At 46.7% G+C, this 23,120-nt stretch overlaps 1 protein-coding gene across 1 annotated transcript in view; it reads left to right on the forward strand.

The window, feature by feature from the left end:
- The window catches only part of HEG1 (heart development protein with EGF like domains 1), a 66,093-nt gene that overhangs the window by 20,210 nt on the left and 22,763 nt on the right, over window positions 1-23,120 (forward strand). The window contains exons 2-10 of the mRNA XM_063428714.1: window positions 4,245-5,777; window positions 5,863-5,979; window positions 7,964-8,086; window positions 8,268-8,371; window positions 9,072-9,130; window positions 10,034-10,203; window positions 13,367-13,501; window positions 17,608-17,650; window positions 18,500-18,537. Coding sequence (XP_063284784.1) covers window positions 4,245-5,777; window positions 5,863-5,979; window positions 7,964-8,086; window positions 8,268-8,371; window positions 9,072-9,130; window positions 10,034-10,203; window positions 13,367-13,501; window positions 17,608-17,650; window positions 18,500-18,537 — 2,322 coding nt within the window. The remainder of the gene's footprint in view (window positions 1-4,244; window positions 5,778-5,862; window positions 5,980-7,963; window positions 8,087-8,267; window positions 8,372-9,071; window positions 9,131-10,033; window positions 10,204-13,366; window positions 13,502-17,607; window positions 17,651-18,499; window positions 18,538-23,120) is intronic.

A 23,120-nucleotide genomic window follows, 5' to 3' on the forward strand; every position in this document is an offset into this window, starting at 1 on the left:
GATTGGGGGTACTGATTTCATGATGATGGGGGGCTAGTCCCATGGGGGTTGGGGGTACCGGTTTCATGATAATGGGGGGTTAGTCTCATGGGGATTGGGGGTACCGGTTTCATGATAATGGGGGGTTAGTCTCATGGGGATTGGGGGTACTGGTTTCATGATGATGGGAGGCTAGTCACATGGCGACTGGGGGTACTGGTTTCATGATAATGGGGGGTTAGTCCCATGGGAATTGGGGGTACTGGTTTCATGATGATGGGAGGCTAGTCACATGGGGATTGGGGGTACTGGTTTCATGATAATGGGGGGTTAGTCCCATGGGGATTGGGGGTACTGGTTTCATGATGATGGGGGGCTAGTCCCATTTTGATTGGGGGTACTGGTTTCATGATGATGGGGGGCTAGTCCCATGAGGATTGGTTTCATGATGATGGGGCGCTAGTCCCATCGGGATTGGGGGTACTGGTTTCATGATGATGGGAGGCTAGTCCCATGGGGATTGGGGGTACTGGTTTCATGATGATGGGGGGCTAGTCCCATGAGGATTGGTTTCATGATGATGGGGGGCTAGTCCCATGGGGATTGGGGGTACTGCTTTCATGATGATGGGGGGCTAGTCCCATGGGGATTGGGGGTACTGGTTTCATGATGATGGGGGGCTAGTCCCATGGGGATTGGGGGTACCGGTTTCATGATAATGGGGGGTTAGTCTCATGGGGATTGGGGGTACTGGTTTCATGATGATGGGAGGCTAGTCACATGGCGACTGGGGGTACTGGTTTCATGATAATGGGGGGTTAGTCCCATGGGGATTGGGGGTACTGGTTTCATGATGATGGGAGGCTAGTCACATGGGGATTGGGGGTACTGGTTTCATGATGATGGGGGGCTAGTCCCATGGGGGTTGGGGGTACCGGTTTCATGATAATGGGGGGTTAGTCTCATGGGGATTGGGGGTACCGGTTTCATGATAATGGGGGGTTAGTCTCATGGGGATTGGGGGTACTGGTTTCATGATGATGGGGGACTAGTCCCATTAGGTTTGGGGGTACTGGTTTCATGATAATGGGGGGTTAGTCCCATGGGGATTGGGGGTACTGATTTCATGATGATGGGGGGCTAGTCCCATGGGGGTTGGGGGTACCGGTTTCATGATAATGGGGGGTTAGTCTCATGGGGATTGGGGGTACCGGTTTCATGATAATGGGGGGTTAGTCTCATGGGGATTGGGGGTACTGGTTTCATGATGATGGGAGGCTAGTCACATGGCGACTGGGGGTACTGGTTTCATGATAATGGGGGGTTAGTCCCATGGGAATTGGGGGTACTGGTTTCATGATGATGGGAGGCTAGTCACATGGGGATTGGGGGTACTGGTTTCATGATAATGGGGGGTTAGTCCCATGGGGATTGGGGGTACTGGTTTCATGATGATGGGGGGCTAGTCCCATTTTGATTGGGGGTACTGGTTTCATGATGATGGGGGGCTAGTCCCATGAGGATTGGTTTCATGATGATGGGGCGCTAGTCCCATCGGGATTGGGGGTACTGGTTTCATGATGATGGGAGGCTAGTCCCATGGGGATTGGGGGTACTGGTTTCATGATGATGGGGGGCTAGTCCCATGAGGATTGGTTTCATGATGATGGGGGGCTAGTCCCATGGGGATTGGGGGTACTGCTTTCATGATGATGGGGGGCTAGTCCCATGGGGATTGGGGGTACTGGTTTCATGATGATGGGGGGCTAGTCCCATGGGGATTGGGGGTACCGGTTTCATGATAATGGGGGGTTAGTCTCATGGGGATTGGGGGTACTGGTTTCATGATGATGGGAGGCTAGTCACATGGCGACTGGGGGTACTGGTTTCATGATAATGGGGGGTTAGTCCCATGGGGATTGGGGGTACTGGTTTCATGATGATGGGAGGCTAGTCACATGGGGATTGGGGGTACTGGTTTCATGATAATGGGGGGTTAGTCCCATGGGGATTGGGGGTACTGGTTTCATGATGATGGGGGGCTAGTCCCATTTTGATTGGGCGTACTGGTTTCATGATGATGGGGGGCTAGTCCCATGAGGATTGGTTTCATGATGATGGGGCGCTAGTCCCATCGGGATTGGGGGTACTGGTTTCATGAGGATGGGAGGCTAGTCCCATGGGGATTGGGGGTACTGGTTTCATGATGATGGGGGGGCTAGTCCCATGAGGATTGGTTTCATGATAATGGGGGGCTAGTCCCATGGGGATTGGGGGTACTGGTTTCATGATGATGGGGGGCTAGTCACATGAGGATTGGTTTCATGATAATGGGGGGCTAGTCCCATGAGGATTGGGGGTACTGGTTTCATGATGATGGGGGGCTAGTCCCATGGGGATTGGGGGTACTGGTTTCATGATAATGGGGGGTTAGTCCCATGGGGATTGTGGGTACTGGTTTCATGATGATGGGGGGCTAGTCCCATTTTGATTGGGGGTACAGGTTTCATGATGATGGGGGGCTAGTCCCATGAGGATTGGTTTCATGATGATGGGGGGCTAGTCCCATCGGGATTGGGGGTACTGGTTTCATGATGATGGGAGGCTAGTCCCATGGGGATTGGGGGTACTGGTTTCATGATGATGGGGGGCTAGTCCCATGAGGATTGGTTTCATGATGATGGGGGGCTAGTCCCATGGGGATTGGGGGTACTGGTTTCATGATGATGGGGGGCTAGTCCCATGGGGATTGAGGGTACTGGTTTCATGATGATGGGGGGCTAGTCTCATGTTTGAGGGGGCGCAGGTTTGATGACAGAGGGAGCATGTATGCATCTTGTAACGTGTCAGTACGGACCCAATCCTCCTCCAAATAATAGCTGCTTTCTGTCTAATCAGAGCAGAGGATGTTTATAGGACCCAATAGTGAATGTGTCTCCTGTCTAGACAATGGAGCCTGTGATAAGCCCTGTCACTGTGTTTTCCCCACAGTTCCTGGCGCGGGCCAGGGAGTGGCCCATTCTCTCACTAGGAAGGAAAGCCGAGGTCCCTGGGAGCCTTGGACACTCCAGATCCTGCCTGCTGCCTTTGTTAACAGAAATTCCTCTGCACACCAGATCTCCTCCACCCAAAATCACTGTATCCGCAGCCCGAGTCTGCGAACAGGCATATCGCAAAGAGCTCAGAAAGTCTCTAGAATAGGAAAATAATCAGAAAGACGTACTGTCAGCTCCCAGCACAGAGGCAATACAGTCCCACTAAGAGGACACACTCTAACTGTCCCTGAGTTCATGCCGAGGGTCCCGGATTCTGTAATAGAGGGAATCCCAGTCCACAATGTGCTATTGCAGAGTTCATGGACTCTCGCTTTGCTGAACATGAGCTAAACATGAGCCTTCAATAAACCCGGGCCTCTAACTGCCACTTAGACCTCTCTGCATCAGTCTCTTCAATGAATGCAGGTTACTACACCTGTGCACAGGCAGGAGAACAGTGTATATGGGAATTATGGAAAAGGAAAGTGTATTTCCCCAGAACTTCTCTTTATTCTGAAATCCCCATTATGCTTCGATATCTCTGATATTCACTAAAACAGACATTGCAGAAATATGTGGAAACGGGTGTGAAAATTCCCAGAAACAGCTTAGGTAAAAATATGCACTGCTCTCTTGGAGCGTCCCTTTAAGCCCTTAGTACTTTTGCTTTAAAGGTCACACGTCCTGTTTGGATTCTCAGACTAGAATGTGCAAGGTAGATTAACCCTTTCCTCCCACGACCATTTGCTTGCGGATAAGAAATACACGTGTGAATTAAGCAAACACTAATATTAAACTCGACCTCGGAAACAACAGACAATACAAGCCCAACAGAACCGGCACTTCCTACAAATGGAAAACGTCCTATTTATCGCCTACAAATGAGTTCATTCATTGGGTCGTCATTTAGGGCAAACTGTGACCAGTAACTTTCTTTTTTTAGACATTTCTCTGATGAATTGTTTGTGTGCTTGTTAGTAATTGATTTCATTTTTACCGGCACTGCAGAGAGGAACCAAAAGTACAACCACATAGAAATCTGGAAATGTATTTATAGTATTTGAATTTTTAAAAATGCTTGTGTGTTCACAATTTATTTCTAAGCAGCTCCACAATGCGTTATTTTTCCTTACAATTAGCATGTTTATTGGTCAACGTGTCTGTTTGTGGTCAGTTTCTGTTTTTTTTTATTACATGCAGTATCACAAGTTACATTTTATTTTGATTCAGCCACAGATATGACTGAAAGGCCGGACACAAGAAGACATGTCTCTAAGCGGATGTCCCATACCGATACAACATACATTGCTACTTTCTTTACCAGAGGTGGTGACAGGACATTATTATCAGTTACAAATGGCAGCGTTTTGTCAGATATCACGGAGATTACTGCCGCTTACAACACAGTTGACGATGGCGCACATTCTAAAAATCGCAAAGTTGGATCCACATCAGGGGATTATGGTAACAGAACAGAACCAGGTTCTGAAATAACTGTAAGGAAGTCTGATAATTCCACTCAAGACTTTACGACATGGAGCTCGCCATCTGTCTCTGGAATCTCCGTGCCTGCTACTGACTCATTATTGACTCCTTCTTACAGGAACTCCACTGATTCATCCTCCATTTCTCACCTTTTACCTGATTCCACAGTCAATTCCACGGCCTCTTTCACCAGCATCTCTGTCACTTCTCCAAACTTAACCAATGTTACTGCATCAAGTAATTCAAGCTTGGATTTCACTTCTTCATCTCTGCCCTCCTCCAACTCATCGATGATGGTATCTGAACTGTCATCATCCTCAGCACCATTTTCATCTTCCTCTAGTGAGTCATTGTCATCACCTCAAGAAGCTGTCACATTGACCAACTCGTTCCCCACAAAGTCTTCCTCTACTGAGTTTTTCTCATCCTCTCCAATTCCTTTAACACTAGTTTTTTCAGATCATCGCTCTGCCTCGCCACCTCCATCTCGTTCTGAGGTCCCATCAATCTCTGTTTTCACAAGTTCATATGTCCCACTTAAAACAACATCATATCTGCCTGGAGTTTCCCCAGTGTCACCCTACACAATGCCACCACTATCATCTGCCACCATGTCATCTACAGTAGACAACACTGAGCCAAGTGTCCCTTTCACAGCATCGCAGACATCAAGCCAGATAACCTCACACTCTTCAGCAGTTTCTAGTTATTCAGTAACTGGGATTGTCCTCCACACAATTCAGCCATCTAGTACCGTCGCTGACACAGCAAGCTATGAAGGCACGGGCTCTTATGAAACCAGTTCAACTCTCTCATCAACAGTCCAGTTACCATCTGGAACCTTGGAACCTGTGGATACATCTACATCAACAGTCTTTTTTAAAGAGAACACTACAAACCCATTTTCTCAGTCTCCAGCTCCATATACAGATTATGTTCCAGCTGCCACAACTTCAGAGAGCCTGTTAATACCTTCTCTCCATTCTAGCACAAAACCATCGCCTCAGCAGAATGATAACACCACATTGTCAGTCACCATCAGCTTGACTACAGAGGATGCCAGCAGGCAGACTATGAGTGGCTGGACAACCGAAATGAACCCACAAACATTAACACCATGGGTGGGTTTAGAGTGGAGTATGCCAACCACTGCCAGAAGTCGTAATGCAGGTACTCCAGTGACAGATTCTCCTGCTACTGTGAATGGGAAATATTCTGTCACCGCCGCACCTCAGCTGCCCACGTCTACACTTTCCGGCACTACCACCACAGTACCAGGTGCTCCACCGCTGAATTCATTCTAGATTGTTTTGAGTGGGTGGTCACGTGTGGCCTGTTTCACTAATATCACTTGTTTTTACAGTCAGTCCATGTTCATCAAACCCATGTCAAAATGGAGGCCGTTGCACAGAGAATAGGATTCGGAGCACCTTCCAGTGTGAGTGCCCACCAGCCTGGCAAGGAACCCACTGCCATCGAGGTAGGTTGGTGTTCAATCATGATACTGGGTCTGATTTACTTTATATAAGGTGGGTATGTGTAACGTGGCTGCTTTAAGGCACTTGCTAAACAGAAAGACTTGTAATCATTTCCTTGCTGTGTTTTAAGGATGTGATTGTAGTTTGCATGTGAGAGGTATGGGATCATATCAGAACACACCTATCCGGAACCCTACTCAAACACATTGTACAACCAACGCTTACATGTACATTCAGCATCACATATATTAACAAAGAGTCCTAAGTGTCTTGTGAACCTTAACAAGAAGCTATGCACCATTTATATGTCTGTCTGTTCATGGGATCCTTGGTGTACATTGAATGAGAATATCTGTGTGATGGTTGGAGACGGTGTGCATGAGGTAAATATATGTCACTTATTGGAGATGCTATTGTCAGTAATGTGGCAAAAGTAACCTTGGCACAGGGTTTTGGAGGAATCTGCTTAACAGCCTTCTGCCCCAGGACTATGGCCCCTGTCATGAACCCTGGTTAAAAACACTGTTCGTGCCTTTTGGACTTATACAGTCCGGTATACGGAGCTTACTGAACGGACCAGGAGTTTGTGTTCGTATACCGAACAAATTAATGAACGGTCGGACCACCTGCAAGTAGTTTTTGCAGCCCATTAACCTCCCTGATACACATGTAACCGCAACTTAATTGGTGATCGGCTGGGGGGGTCGCCGTTCAGCATGCGAACATGTGGCGGCCGTGAACACATACAGCAGTGTTTGGTCGTCGAATGCATGGAACTATAATCAGACACTCGACGGCACGAACACCGCTGGGACTTCTTATGGGAAGAGCGGCGTTGGTGGGAGCAAGCTCCCGAATGGGAGACATAAACTGAGTCTACCCCCGAACCACTACGTTCGGTATTTTGGACTTTATTTCGTATTCCCGAAATAGACCGACCGCACAGCCTGATTTCAGGGAACTCTTTTGGGCAGTAGTTTCGTGTGTGGTCGGTCAAACTTTGATTTTCAGGAAATTCCTGAGCCCCTGTACCGATCTGGGTAACTTTTGGATATGTTGGTCACCCAGATCCCCAGCTATCAGGGAATGTAACTTTTATGGGTTTTGGGGGCATTTTTGAGGTGTTGGAAAAGAATGTTGTTTTTTTTTGCCTGGAGATAATTGACTTAGTATCTGACTCAATTATCTCGCAGGCATAGGGCAAGGATTGCATTGCTATGTGTGGGAGTGTCCTGGACTTGGGGGCCAATGTCATTGGTTTGTATAATTTTGTTGCAGTCTACTCTCAGGTCCAGGGGGATTGACATAAAAGTCCAGTTGTGGCTACCAATAAACGAGTTCCAGTTTACCCTCAACACTGGCTTGTAGGGCAAATCTATACCAGCTATAATCCCTGCTCTTGGGATTGTTCTTTGGATTGCTATAATCACTAGCTCTTTTAAGAGCTATACTGCTGTACTCTCTTGGAGGCGAGGTCTTCCCACTGGGAGCTGGATCCAGGTGTGGGTCCAGGATGGTAAGGGACGGCGAGAACCCAGCCAAGCTAAGGGGCTACAGTTCTAATTGTGTCCGGTGGAGTGCTGGAAGTACTCGGAGATAATAGGAAGCAGCGGTTTGCGGAGGCACCCGGTTAGGATGACAGGCGGTCTGTCACAAGTAATGTACATGGCAGGTGAGTCGATCTATATGGATTTTACAGGTGAGGTAAGTTGATCTATACGGATGTGAGGTAAGTGGATGTATGTGGATGTTACATGTGAGGTAAGTGGATGTATGTGGATGTTACATGTGAGGTAAGTGGATGTATGTGGATGTTACATGTGAGGTAAGTGGATGTATGTGGATGTTACATGTGAGGTAAGTTGATGTATGTGGATGTTACATGTGAGGTAAGTTGATGAGTTATATATTGGGATCTGTATGGAGACTATAGCAGTTTGTGTTAATAGCTGTTGTTATAATGGTCTTATTCTCGTTACCCACCAGACGTGGATGAATGTCTCTCAGATCCGTGTCCGCCACAGACCACTTGCGCCAACATTAAGGGCTCCTTCAGCTGCCGCTGTCCCCTGGGGTATATTCTGCAGAAAGGAACCGGGTGCATTCTGGGTAAGTTGAAGAATACAAACCCCAAACTCAAATTCTCTTTAAAAAAAAATAATCGTAGATGGAATGACATATTAATATATAATTTCCAAGTTTGTCCAGACTCAGCCTGTTTTTATCAGAACTGAATACCTTCCTTGGACTGCTTCCGGTATTTTACTAACAGAATACTTTACCATTTCAGTCAGGACGTTTCTTGGGCAAATTAATGTACCACACGGCGTTCGGAATGGAAGCGGGCGTAAATATGCCAATTTACATGAAATTGAGGAGGCAATAGTGAGCATAGTAAGTATGGAAGGCACCATGCCATTATACCACCATCATATACTGCACTATTATATCGCCATTACTTATATACTGCACCATTAGACCGCCATCACGTATATACAGCGCCATTATACCGCCATCACGTATAAACAGCGCCATTATATCGCCGTTACTTATATACTGCACCATTATACCGCCATCACGTATATACAGCGCCATTATACCGCCATCACGTATATACAGCGCCATTATATTGCCATCACGTATATACAGCGCCATTATATCGCCATTACTTATATACTGCATCATTATACCGCCATCATGTATATACAGCGCCATTATATCGCCATTACTTATATACTGCACCATTATACCGCCATCACGTATATACAGCGCCATTATACCGCCATCACGTATAAACAGCGCCATTATATCGCCGTTACTTATATACTGCACCATTATACCGCCATCACGTATATACAGCGCCATTATACCGCCATCACGTATATACAGCGCCATTATATTGCCATCACGTATATACAGCGCCATTATATCGCCATTACTTATATACTGCACCATTATACCGCCATCACGTATATACAGCGCCATTATATCGCCATCACGTATAAACAGCGCCATTATATCGCCATGTATGGAGGGTAGCGTTACTCATTGAGTGGAGGGTAGATCTAACTCCTGTTCTTCTTTTGTTCTGCAGCTGAGTTCGTCCTTTGCCTCGATAAATGGCTATTACCGATCAATGGTGACAAACAGCAGGTAATGGGGGGGTCAGTGCTTGTGGGAAGGGAGCAGTGAATGCAATAAACGAGCAGGTTCCCTCATTACGTCCTAATTAACTGGCGTAATTAGGGGCTGGTTGTATTGAAAAAGACATAGAAACATAGAATGTGACGGCAGATAAGAACCATTCGGCCCATCTTGTCTGCCCAATTTTCTAAATACTTTCATTAGTCCCTGGCCTTATCTTATAGTTTGGATAGCCTTATGCCTATCCCACACATGCTTAAACTCCTTTACTGTGTTAACCTCTACCACTTCAGCTGGAAGGCTATTCCATGCATCCACTACCCTCTCAGTAAAGTAATACTTCCTGATATTATTTTTAAACCTTTGTCCCTCTAATTTTAGACTATGTCCTCTTGTTGTGGTAGTTTTTCTTCTTTTAAATATAGTCTCCTCCTTTACTGTGTTGATTCCCTTTATGTATTTAAATGTTTCTATCATATCCCCCCTGTCTCGTCTTTCCTCCAAGCTATACATGTTAAGATCCTTTAACCTTTCCTGGTAAGTTTTATCCTGCAATCCATGAACCAGTTTAGTAGCCCTTCTCTGAACTCTCTCTAAGGTATCAATATCCTTCTGAAGATACGGTCTCCAGTACTGCGTACAATACTCCAAGTGAGGTCTCACCAGTGTTCTGTACAATGGCATGAGCACTTCCCTCTTTCTACTGCTAATACGTCTCCCTATACAACCAAGCATTCTGCTAGCATTTCCTGCTGCTCTATTACATTTAAGTCATGTGAAATAATTGGGGGTTGGTATGTAGGCAGTGCCCATTGGGAAGGATCAAAGCCCGATTTCTGTGATAGATTATTTTGTCCATATTGCTCTTTCTCTGGATCAATCGTCTGGTGTTTTCGTTTTGTTTTTTTTCAGCCGAACCAATCAAATCACGGTCTCCGTTCAAAGTCTGTTTTCTTTAGCTTCAAATGTTACAACGAACCTTCTAACAGAGAATCTCCAGAGCTTCATCCAATCCTGTGACTCACAGCCTGAGAAACACCCTGGCTGCCACCTTGCCATGCACCCTCAGCTCTCTTATTTTGGTAATGTGCCCCCTCTACAAGCATCTAGAACCCCCAGCTGTATGATACCGGTAATACACTCCCAGGGATCTAGCACCCCCAGCTGTATGATACCAGTAATACACTCCCAGGGATCAAGCACCCCCTGGTGTATAATACCGGTAATACACTCCCAGGGATCTAGCTCCCCCAGCTGTATGATACCGGTAATACACTCCCATGGATCTAGCTCCCCCAGCTGTATGATACCGGTAATACACTCCCAGGGATCTAGCTCCCCCAGCTGTATGATATCGGTAATACACTCCCAGGGATCTAGCACCCCCAGCTGTATGATACCGGTAATACACTCCCAGGGATCTAGCTCCCCCAGCTGTATGATACCGGTAATACACTCCCAGGGATCTAGCTCCCCCAGCTGTATGATATCGGTAATACACTCCCAGGGATCTAGCACCCCCAGCTGTATGATACCGGTAATACACTCCCAGGGATCTAGCTCCCCCAGCTGTATGATACCGGTAATACACTCCCAGGGATCTAGCTCCCCCAGCTGTATGATATCGGTAATACACTCCCAGGGATCTAGCACCCCCAGCTGTATGATACCGGTAATACACTCCCAGGGATCTAGCTCCCCCAGCTGTATGATACCGGTAATACACTCCCAGGGATCTAGCTCCCCCAGCTGTATGATATCGGTAATACTCTCCCAGGGATCTAGCTCCCCCAGCTGTATGATACCGGTAATACACTCCCAGGGATCTAGCACCCCCAGCTGTATGATACCGATAATACACTCCCAGGGATCTAGCTCCCCCAGCTGTATGATACCGGTAATACACTCCCAGGGATCTAGCTCCCCCAGCTGTATGATACCGGTAATACACTCCCAGGGATCTAGCACCCCCAGCTGTATGATACCGGTAATACACTCCCAGGGATCTAGCACCCCCAGCTGTATGATACCGGTAATACTCTCCCAGGGATCTAGTTCCCCCAGCTGTATGGTACCGGTAATACACTCCCATGGATCTAGCACCCCCTGGTGTATGATACCGGTAATACACTCCCAGGGATCTAGCACCCCCAGCTGTATGATACCGATAATACACTCCCAGGGATCTAGCTCCCCCAGCTGTATGATACCGGTAATACACTCCCAGGGATCTAGCACCCCCAGCTGTATGATACCAGTAATACACTCCCAGGGATCAAGCACCCCCTGGTGTATGATACCGGTAATACACTCCCAGGGATCTAGCACCCCCAGCTGTATGATACCGATAATACACTCCCAGGGATCTAGCTCCCCCAGCTGTATGATACCGGTAATACACTCCCAGGGATCTAGCTCCCCCAGCTGTATGATACCGGTAATACACTCCCAGGGATCTAGCTCCCCCAGCTGTATGATACCGGTAATACACTCCCAGGGATCTAGCACCCCCAGCTGTATGATACCGGTTATACACTCCCAGGGATCTAGCTCCCCCAGCTGTATGATACCGGTAATACTCTCCCAGGGATCTAGCTCCCCCAGCTGTATGATACCGGTAATACACTCCCAGGGATCTAGCACCCCCAGCTGTATGATACCGATAATACACTCCCAGGGATCTAGCTCCCCCAGCTGTATGATACCGGTAATACACTCCCAGGGATCTAGCTCCCCCAGCTGTATGATACCGGTAATACACTCCCAGGGATCTAGCACCCCCAGCTGTATGATACCGGTAATACACTCCCAGGGATCTAGCACCCCCAGCTGTATGATACCGGTAATACTCTCCCAGGGATCTAGTTCCCCCAGCTGTATGGTACCGGTAATACACTCCCATGGATCTAGCACCCCCTGGTGTATGATACCGGTAATACACTCCCAGGGATCTAGCACCCCCAGCTGTATGATACCGATAATACACTCCCAGGGATCTAGCTCCCCCAGCTGTATGATACCGGTAATACACTCCCAGGGATCTAGCACCCCCAGCTGTATGATACCAGTAATACACTCCCAGGGATCAAGCACCCCCTGGTGTATGATACCGGTAATACACTCCCAGGGATCTAGCTCCCCCAGCTGTATGATACCGGTAATACACTCCCAGGGATCTAGCTCCCCCAGCTGTATGATACCGGTAATACACTCCCAGGGATCTAGCACCCCCAGCTGTATGATACCGGTTATACACTCCCAGGGATCTAGCTCCCCCAGCTGTATGATACCGGTAATACTCTCCCAGGGATCTAGCTCCCCCAGCTGTATGATACCGGTAATACACTCCCAGGGATCTAGCACCCCCAGCTGTATGATACCGATAATACACTCCCAGGGATCTAGCTCCCCCAGCTGTATGATACCGGTAATACACTCCCAGGGATCTAACTCCCCCAGCTGTATGATACCGGTAATACACTCCCAGGGATCTAGCACCCCCAGCTGTATGATACCGGTAATACACTCCCAGGGATCTAGCACCCCCAGCTGTATGATACCGGTAATACTCTCCCAGGGATCTAGTTCCCCCAGCTGTATGGTACCGGTAATACACTCCCATGGATCTAGCACCCCCTGGTGTATGATACCGGTAATACACTCCCAGGGATCTAGCACCCCCAGCTGTATGATACCGATAATACACTCCCAGGGATCTAGCTCCCCCAGCTGTATGATACCGGTAATACACTCCCAGGGATCTAGCACCCCCAGCTGTATGATACCAGTAATACACTCCCAGGGATCTAGCTCCCCCAGCTGTATGATACCGATAATACACTCCCAGGGATCTAGCTCCCCCAGCTGTATGATACCGGTAATACACTCCCAGGGATCTAGCTCCCCCAGCTGTATGATACCGGTAATACACTCCCAGGGATCTAGCTCCCCCAGCTGTATGATACCGGTAATACACTCCCAGGGATCTAGCACCCCCAGCTGTATGATACCGGTTATACACTCCCAGGGATCTAGCTCCCCCAGCTGTATGATACCGGTAATACTCTCCCAGGGATCTAGCTCCCCAGCTGTATGATACCAGTAATACACTCGCAGGGATCTAGCACCCCCAGCTGTATGATACCGGTAATACACTCGCAGGGATTTATTTTTCCACTGTATTATATCAGAAAAGTGCCCCTCCCTTTGCTCCTCATAGTAAATTCTCATTTGTCTGATTTACAGCTGTGAGTCTGTGTTATGTGAAGAACCCGGGCTGTGATAAAGAAACAACAGACTGCACAGACCTGACAGGGATCCCTATCTGTCAGTGCAAGCCAGGCTACTTCAAATACACCAAGATGGACCACTCCTGTCGTGGTGAGTGTGAGCTTCACAAGAAAAGAGTTTACGGGGAGTAGTATAGTGTGAGCAGGACGGGAGTAGCATAGTGTGACCAGGACGGGAGTAGTAAAGAGTGAGCATGGCGGGAGTAGTATAGTGTGAGCAGGACGGGAGTAGTATAGTGTGAGCAGGACGGGAGTAGTATTGTGTGAGCAGGACGGGAGGAGCATAGTGTGAGCAGGACGGGAGTAGTATAGAGTGAGCAGGACGGGAGTAGTAAAGAGTGAGCATGACGGGAGTAGTATAGTGTGAGCAAGACGGGAGGAGCATTGTGTGAGCAGGACGGGAGTAGCATTGTGTGAGCAGGACGGGAGTAGCATAGTGTGAGCATGACGGGAGTAGTATAGAGTGAGCAGGACGGGAGTAGTATTGTGTGAGCAGGACGGGAGTAGCATAGTGTGAGCAGGACGGGAGTAGTATAGTGTGAGCAGGACGGGAGTAGTATAGAGTGAGCAGGACGGGAGTAGTATAGTGTGAGCAGGACGGGAGTAGCATCGTGTGAGCAGGACGGGAGTAGCATAGTGCGAGTATGACGGGAGTAGTATAGTGTGAGCAGGACAGGAGTAATATAGTGTGAGCAGGACGGAAGTATTATAGTGCGAGCAGGATGGGAGTAGTAAAGTGTGAGCAGGACGGGAGTAGTATAGTGTGAGCAGGACGGGAGTAGTTTAGTGTGAGCAGGACGGGAGTCGTATAGTGTGAGCAGGACGGGAGTAGTATAGTGCGAGCAGGACGGGAGTAGTATAGTGCGAGCAGGACGGGAGTATTATAGTGTGAGCAGGACGGGAGTAGTATAGTGCGAGCATGCCAGGAGTAGCATAGTGCGAGCATGGCTGGAGTAGTATAGTGCGAGCAGGACGGGAGTAGTATAGTGTGAGCAGGGCGGGAGTTTTATGGTGTAAATATGACGGGAGTAGTATAGTGTGAGCAGGATGGGAGTATTATGGTGTAAATATGATGGGACTATTATTGTGTAAATATGACGGGAGTATTATGGTGTAAATATGACGGGAGTATTATGGTGTAAATATGACAGGAGTAATATGGTGTAAATATAACGGGAGTATTATGGTGTAAATATGACGGGAGTATTATGGTATAAAGATGACGGGAGTATTATGGTGTAAATATGACAGGAGTATTATGGTATAAAGATGACGGGAGTATTATGGTATAAAGATGACGGGAGTATTATGGTGTAAATATGACGGGAGTATTATGGTGTAAATATGACGGGAGTATTATGGTATAAATATGACGGGAGTATTATGGTGTAAATATGTCGGGAGTATTATGGTATAAATATGACGGGAGTATTATGGTGTAAATATGACGGGAGTATTATGGTATAAATATGGTATAAATATGACGGGAGTATTATGGCGGAAATATAATGGGAGTATTATAGTATAAAGATGACGGGAGTATTATGGTGTAAATATAACGGGAGTATTATGGTATAAAGATGACAGGAGTATTATGGTGTAAATATGACGGGAGTACTATGGTATAAATATGACGGGAGTACTATGGTATAAATATGACGGGAGTTTTATGGTGTAAATATGACGGGAGTATTATGGTATAAATATGACAGGAGTATTATGGTGTAAATATGACGGGAGTAGTATAGTGCGAGCATGACGGGAGTAGTATAGTGTGAGCAGGACAGGAGTAATATAGTGTGAGCAGGACGGAAGTATTATAGTGCGAGCAGGACGGGAGTAGTAAAGTGTGAGCAGGACGGGAGTAGAATAGTGTGAGCAGGACGGGAGTAGTTTAGTGTGAGCAGGACGGGAGTAGTATAGTGTGAGCATGGCGGGAGTAGTATAGTGCGAGAATGACGGGAGTAGTATAGTGCGAGCAAGACGGGAGTTTTATTGTGTAAATATGGCGGGAGTAGTATAGTGTGAGCAGGATGGGAGGAGCATTGTGTGAGCAGGACGGGAGTAGCATTGTGTGAGCAGGACGGGAGTAGCATAGTGTGAGCATGACGGGAGTAGTATAGAGTGAGCAGGACGGGAGTAGTATTGTGTGAGCAGGACGGGAGTAGCATAGTGTGAGCAGGACGGGAGTAGTATAGTGTGAGCAGGACGGGAGTAGTATAGAGTGAGCAGGACGGGAGTAGTATAGTGTGAGCAGGACGGGAGTAGCATCGTGTGAGCAGGACGGGAGTAGCATAGTGCGAGTATGACGGGAGTAGTATAGTGTGAGCAGGACAGGAGTAATATAGTGCGAGCAGGACGGAAGTATTATAGTGCGAGCAGGATGGGAGTAGTAAAGTGTGAGCAGGACGGGAGTAGTATAGTGTGAGCAGGACGGGAGTAGTTTAGTGTGAGCAGGACGGGAGTCGTATAGTGTGAGCAGGACGGGAGTAGTATAGTGCGAGCAGGACGGGAGTAGTATAGTGCGAGCAGGACGGGAGTATTATAGTGTGAGCAGGACGGGAGTAGTATAGTGCGAGCATGCCAGGAGTAGCATAGTGCGAGCATGGCTGGAGTAGTATAGTGCGAGCAGGACGGGAGTAGTATAGTGTGAGCAGGGCGGGAGTTTTATGGTGTAAATATGACGGGAGTAGTATAGTGTGAGCAGGATGGGAGTATTATGGTGTAAATATGATGGGACTATTATTGTGTAAATATGACGGGAGTATTATGGTGTAAATATGACGGGAGTATTATGGTGTAAATATGACAGGAGTAATATGGTGTAAATATAACGGGAGTATTATGGTGTAAATATGACGGGAGTATTATGGTATAAAGATGACGGGAGTATTATGGTGTAAATATGACAGGAGTATTATGGTATAAAGATGACGGGAGTATTATGGTATAAAGATGACGGGAGTATTATGGTGTAAATATGACGGGAGTATTATGGTGTAAATATGACGGGAGTATTATGGTATAAATATGACGGGAGTATTATGGTGTAAATATGTCGGGAGTATTATGGTATAAATATGACGGGAGTATTATGGTGTAAATATGACGGGAGTATTATGGTATAAATATGGTATAAATATGACGGGAGTATTATGGCGGAAATATAATGGGAGTATTATAGTATAAAGATGACGGGAGTATTATGGTGTAAATATAACGGGAGTATTATGGTATAAAGATGACAGGAGTATTATGGTGTAAATATGACGGGAGTACTATGGTATAAATATGACGGGAGTACTATGGTATAAATATGACGGGAGTTTTATGGTGTAAATATGACGGGAGTATTATGGTATAAATATGACAGGAGTATTATGGTGTAAATATGACGGGAGTAGTATAGTGCGAGCATGACGGGAGTAGTATAGTGTGAGCAGGACAGGAGTAATATAGTGTGAGCAGGACGGAAGTATTATAGTGCGAGCAGGACGGGAGTAGTAAAGTGTGAGCAGGACGGGAGTAGAATAGTGTGAGCAGGACGGGAGTAGTTTAGTGTGAGCAGGACGGGAGTAGTATAGTGTGAGCATGGCGGGAGTAGTATAGTGCGAGAATGACGGGAGTAGTATAGTGCGAGCAAGACGGGAGTTTTATTGTGTAAATATGGCGGGAGTAGTATAGTGTGAGCAGGATGGGAGTATTATGGTGTAAATATGATGGGACTATTATTGTGTAAATATGACGGTAGTATTATGGTGTAAATATGACGGGAGTATTATGGTGTAAATATGACGGGAGTAATATGGTGTAAATATGACGGGAGTAATATGGTGTAAATATAGCGGGAGTATTATGGTGTAAATATGACAGGAGTATTATGGTGTAAATATGACGGGAGTATTATGGTATAAATATGGTATAAATATGACGGGAGTATTATGGTGGAAATATATAACGGGAGTATTATAGTATAAAGATGACGGGAGTATTATGGTGTAAATATAACGGGAGTATTATGGTATAAAGATGACAGGAGTATTATGGTGTAAATATGACGGGAGTACTATGGTATAAATATGACGGGAATATTATGGTGTAAATATGACGGGAGTATTATGGTGTAAATATGACGGGAGTATTATGGTGTGATGGGATAATAGTGGTTGACTCATGATTTCATTTTTTCCCCCTCAGCTTGTGAAGATGGTTATAAACGAGAGAATGGCACCTGCATGAGGTAAAGAGACGTCTCGTTAGGGATACTGAGGGAAGCTGGTCTAAATTATGTTAGGGTTGTAATCGGTGTGAGGTCTGTACTATGTTATGGCTTAGAGGGGAGTTGTATTTGGGGTGCGATCAGCCTGTGGTATATTAGGAGTATTTTAGGGTTGTTGGTTTTATTAGCCTGCATTTTATTTGGAGTATTTTAGGGGTGTTGGGTGTATCAGCCTGCAGTTTATTCAGAGTATTTTAGGGGTGTTGGGTGTATCAGCCTGCATTTTATTGTGTATTGGGTATTGTGGGGTATCAGTATGTGTTATATTAGGGGTATTGTGGGGTATCAGCCTGTGTTATATTAGGGGTATTGCAGAGTATCAGTATGTGTTATATTAGGGGTATTGCAGGGTATCAGTATGCGTTATATTAGGGGTATTGCGGGGTATCAGTATTTTATGCATTTTATTCAGAGTATTTTAGGGGTGTTGGGTGTATCAGCCTGCATTTTATTCGGAGTATTTTAGGGGTGTTGGGTGTATCAGCCTGCATTTTATTCGGAGTATTTTAGGGGTGTTGGGTGTATCAGCCTGCATTATATTCGGAGTATTTTAGGGGTGTATCAGCCTGCAGTTTATTTGGAGTAGTTTAGGGGTGTTGGGTTTATTAGCCTGCATTTTATTCTGAGTATTTTAGGGGTGTTGGGTTTATCAGCCTGCAGTTTATTCTGAGTATTTTAGGGGTGTTGGGTGTATCAGCCTGCATTATATTGGGGTCCCTGCACGGTTTCGGTACACAGCAGCACATACTCTGTATGTAGTTATCCATTATAATAAGCCATCTCTCTGTTTCTATCCCTTTCGATTTACAGATGTCCTTTTGGTCTGGGAGGATTTAACTGCTCGAACCGTAAGTCTTCTCTGAGTTCCGGAGACATTGAGGCTTATTTAATAATCCGCGAGAATTGTGGGGAATATACCATGAAAGCAGCAAGCGTGAAAAATAGAAAATATACTTTGCACTTCGGACAATTTGACCTAAAATTTGGAATTTTCTTATCAGTTCTCTACAATTCACAATTTAGTGTATAAGATCCAGTGTACAAACCGTTATTGACCTCTTTATATCAAATGAATGGGTAGTGACACCAGCACTGTGCCGTTACCAGAAACACGCCGAGATCAGAAATGGCAAGGGCCCCGGATTCTAAATAAATAATGCGTGGCCAGCATTACAGAGTGTGACGGACCGTCTGGCACCCCGACCGGGTACCTCCATCAATCGATGCTCCTAGTACTCACAGAGAGCTCCAAGCACTCCACCAGACACCATAAGCACTGTTGACTCTACTGTTGACTGCCGCCCTCCACCCACCCTGGACCCAAGACCAGGATCCAGCTTCCAGTGGGTGAACCTCTCCTTAGTCCAGAGAGTGAAACAGGAACAGCTCTTATAAGAGCTTGTAATTATACTCTGGGGAGTATAGTGATTAAAGCAATCCCCAGAGTGTGAATATAGTTCTCCAATGCCCCAAACATGAGCCAAGACTTCATGAAGGGGTAAGGCATTCTCTGTTTAATGGGAGCCACAGCTGGCCTTTTATGCAAGGGAACACCCACGTAGGGACAGGATGACAATTGTTACAAACCAATCAGAACAGTAATTAAATGCACTACACTCCCATATCAAACATACAATCCCTCCCCTCTGCCTTTGAGATAATTGGATCAGATACTGTATTAACCCAATTATCTCCAGGCAGAAAAAAAACACATTTTACAAAAACCCAAAAGTACCCCAAAACACAACATGTCCTCACATCCCCTGATAGTCCTGATCTGGGTGAACAACATATCCAAAAATCACCCAGATCAGATCAGGGGTTCAGAAATTTTAGTTTTGCCCAGGCGCAGGCAGGGTTTTCTGCCCAAAACAGTTCCATAGAATCGCGGCTAAGTGTCGCTGTAGGACCAACCGGGAACTGTGAGGTTTTCATGCCGAAAGTAGTTCCAGGGCATTCGCGACTAAGTCCCCCTGAAGTCTATTCGCGGTTTTGGTCCATGCGAACAAGATGGTTCGGGAGTTTGAAGTGCCACTTCGAAAGTTCGAACTGTGGCCATAAAAATCCAAAAAGGCACGAACAGTGATTTAAACCATGTTTTATCACAGGGGCCATAGTCACAGGAAAGGAGGCTGGCAAACAGGCCCCTCCAAAAACCAGTGGCGAGGTTACTTTCACCACACAGAGTATTGTGTGATATAAATTGTATTACAAAGTATTGTGTGATAATATTATTATTATTATGTTATTATTTATATAGCGCCAACAAATTCTGCAGCGCTTTACAGTCGGTGGATGAACAAACATGTAGTTGTAACCAGACAAGTTGGACACACATGTTAGAGGGAGTGGGGTATAGTGACACAGTAACAGAGGGATTGAAGGCCCTGCTCAGTGAGCTAACATGTTAGAGGGAGTGGGGAATAGTGACACAGTAACAGAGGGATTGAGGCCCTGCTCAGTGAGTTTACATGTTAGAGGGAGTGGGGTATAGTGACACAGTAACAGAGGGATTGAAGGCCCTGCTCAGTGAGCTAACATGTTAGAGGGAGTGGGGAATAGTGACACAGTAACAGAGGGATTGAGGCCCTGCTCAGTGAGTTTACATGTTAGAGGGAGTGGGGTATAGTGACACAGTAACAGAGGGATTGAGGGCCCTGCTCAGTGAGTTTACATGTTAGAGGGAGTGGGGTATAGTGACACAGTAACAGAGGGATTGAGGCCCCCCTCAGTGAGCTTACATGTTAGAGGGAGTGGGGTATAGTGACACAGTAACAGAGGGATTGAGGGCCCTGCTCAGTGAGTTTACATGTTAGAGGGAGTGGGGTATAGTGACACAGTAACAGAGGGATTGAGGGCCCTGCTCAGTGAGTTTACATGTTAGAGGGAGTGGGGTATAGTGACACAGTAACAGAGGGATTGAGGGCCTGCTCAGTGAGTTTACATGTTAGAGGGAGTGGGGTATAGTGACACAGTAACAGAGGGATTGAAGGCCCTGCTCAGTGAGTTTACATGTTAGAGGGGGTGGGGTATAGTGACACAGTAACAGAGGGATTGAGGCCCTGCTCAGTGAGTTTACATGTTAGAGGGAGTGGGGTATAGTGACACAGTAACAGAGGGATTGAGGGCCTGCTCAGTGAGTTTACATGTTAGAGGGAGTGGGGTATAGTGACACAGTAACAGAGGGGTTGAGGGCCCTGCTCAGTGAGTTTACATGTTAGAGGGAGTGGGGTATAGTGACACAGTAACAGAGGGATTGAGGGCCTGCTCAGTGAGTTTACATGTTAGAGGGAGTGGGGTATAGTGACACAGTAACAGAGGGATTGAGGCCCTGCTCAGTGAGTTTACATGTTAGAGGGAGTGGGGTATAGTGACACAGTAACAGAGGGATTGAGGCCCTGCTCAGTGAGTTTACATGTTAGAGGGAGTGGGGTATAGTGACACAGTAACAGAGGGATTGAGGGCCTGCTCAGTGAGTTTACATGCTAGAGGGAGTGTGGTATAGTGACACAGTAACAGAGGGATTGAGGGCCCTGCTCAGTGAGCTTACATGTTAGAGGGAGTGGGTTATAGTGACACAGTAACAGAGGGATTGAGGCCCTGCTCAGTGAGTTTACATGTTAGAGGGAGTGTGGTATAGTGACACAGTAACAGAGGGATTGAGGGCCCTGCTCAGTGAGTTTACATGTTAGAGGGAGTGGGGTATAGTGACACAGTAACAGAAGGATTGAGGCCCCCCTCAGTGAGCTTACATGTTAGAGGGAGTGGGGTATAGTGACACAGTAACAGAGGGATTGAGGGCCTGCTCAGTGAGTTTACATGTTTAGAGGGAGTGGGGTATAGTGACACAGTAACAGAGGGATTGAGGGCCCTGCTCAGTGAGTTTACATGTTAGAGGGAGTGGGGTATAGTGACACAGTAACAGAGGGATTGAGGGCCTGCTCAGTGAGTTTACATGTTAGAGGGAGTGCGGTATAGTGACACAGTAACAGAGGGATTGAGGGCACTGCTCAGTGAGCTTACATGCATGCTAGAGGGAGTGGGGTATAGTGACACAGTAACAGAGGGATTGAGGGCCCTGCTCAGTGAGTTTACATGTTAGAGGGAGTGGGTTATAGTGACACAGTAACAGAGGGATTGAGGGCCTGCTCAGTGAGTTTACATGTTAGAGGGAGTGTGGTATAGTGACACAGTAACAGAGGGATTGAGGCCCTGCTCAGTGAGCTTACATGCTAGAGCGAGTGGGGTATAGTGACACAGTAACAGAGGGATTGAGGGCCCTGCTCAGTGAGTTTACATGCTAGAGGGAGTGGGGTATAGTGACACAGTAACAGAGGGATTGAGGGCCTGCTCAGTGAGTTTACATGTTAGAGGGAGTGGGGTATAGTGACACAGTAACAGAGGGATTGAGGGCCCTGCTCAGTGAGCTTACATGCTAGAGGGAGTGGGGTATTGTGACACAGAAGGTAAGGATAGTATTAGACTAGTGACAGTTGCAAGAGAGGAATCAGTCGGGAGCTATTACCAGTTTCATTGATACGCTTTTATGAAGAAGTGGGTTTTTAATGATTTTTTTGAAGGAGTGGAGACTGGGTGAGCATCTAGCAGGGGAGGGAAACGAGTTCCACAGGAACGGTGCAGCCCTCGAGAAGTCTTGAAGGCGAGCATCAGAGGTGGGAGTACGGACAGAAGATAGAAGTAAGTCTTCAGCAGAGCGTAAGGGCCTAGACGGGACATACTTGTGTATTAGGGGGGATAGATAGGTGGGAGCAGCATTATGTAGAGATTTGAAAGCAAGAACCAGAATTTTAAATTGAGTCCTATATCTTACAGGAAGCCAATGTAGGGACTGACAGAAGGGTGAGGTGTGGGAGGTGCAGGCAGACAGGAAGATGAGCCTCGCCGCCGCATTTATTATGGACTGTAACGGCGCAAGTTGGGAGCACGTAACACCACTGAGAAGCGGATTACAGTAGTAAAGGCAAGAAAGGACAGTGGAATGGACCAGCACCTTAGTAGCATCTGGCGATAAGTAGAGTCGGATGCACACAAAGTTTTTTGATATGGAAACGTCAGGATTTGGAGATAGACTAAACATGAGGCGTAAAGGAGAGGTTGGAGTCAAAGAGAACACCTAGGCAGCGAGCCTGCGTGGTGGAGCGGATGGTAGCACCGCTGACTTGGAGGGAGACAGACACTGGAGTAGCAACACTGGAGGGAGGAAAGACCAGAATTTCAGTTTTGATCAAGTTGAGTTTAAGGAAGTGGGCAGCCATCCAGTTAGAAATAGCAGAGAGGCAGTCAGAGACACTAGTAGAGAGGGACGGGGAGAGATCAGGAGAGGACAGGTAGATTTGCGTGTCATCTGCATAGAAATTATATTGGAAGCCAAAGGAGCTAATGAGTTTACCAAGGGAGGCAGTATAGATGG

The sequence above is a fragment of the Pelobates fuscus genome, chromosome 8 (assembly GCF_036172605.1).
Source record: "Pelobates fuscus isolate aPelFus1 chromosome 8, aPelFus1.pri, whole genome shotgun sequence".
Classification (NCBI taxonomy): domain Eukaryota; kingdom Metazoa; phylum Chordata; class Amphibia; order Anura; family Pelobatidae; genus Pelobates; species Pelobates fuscus.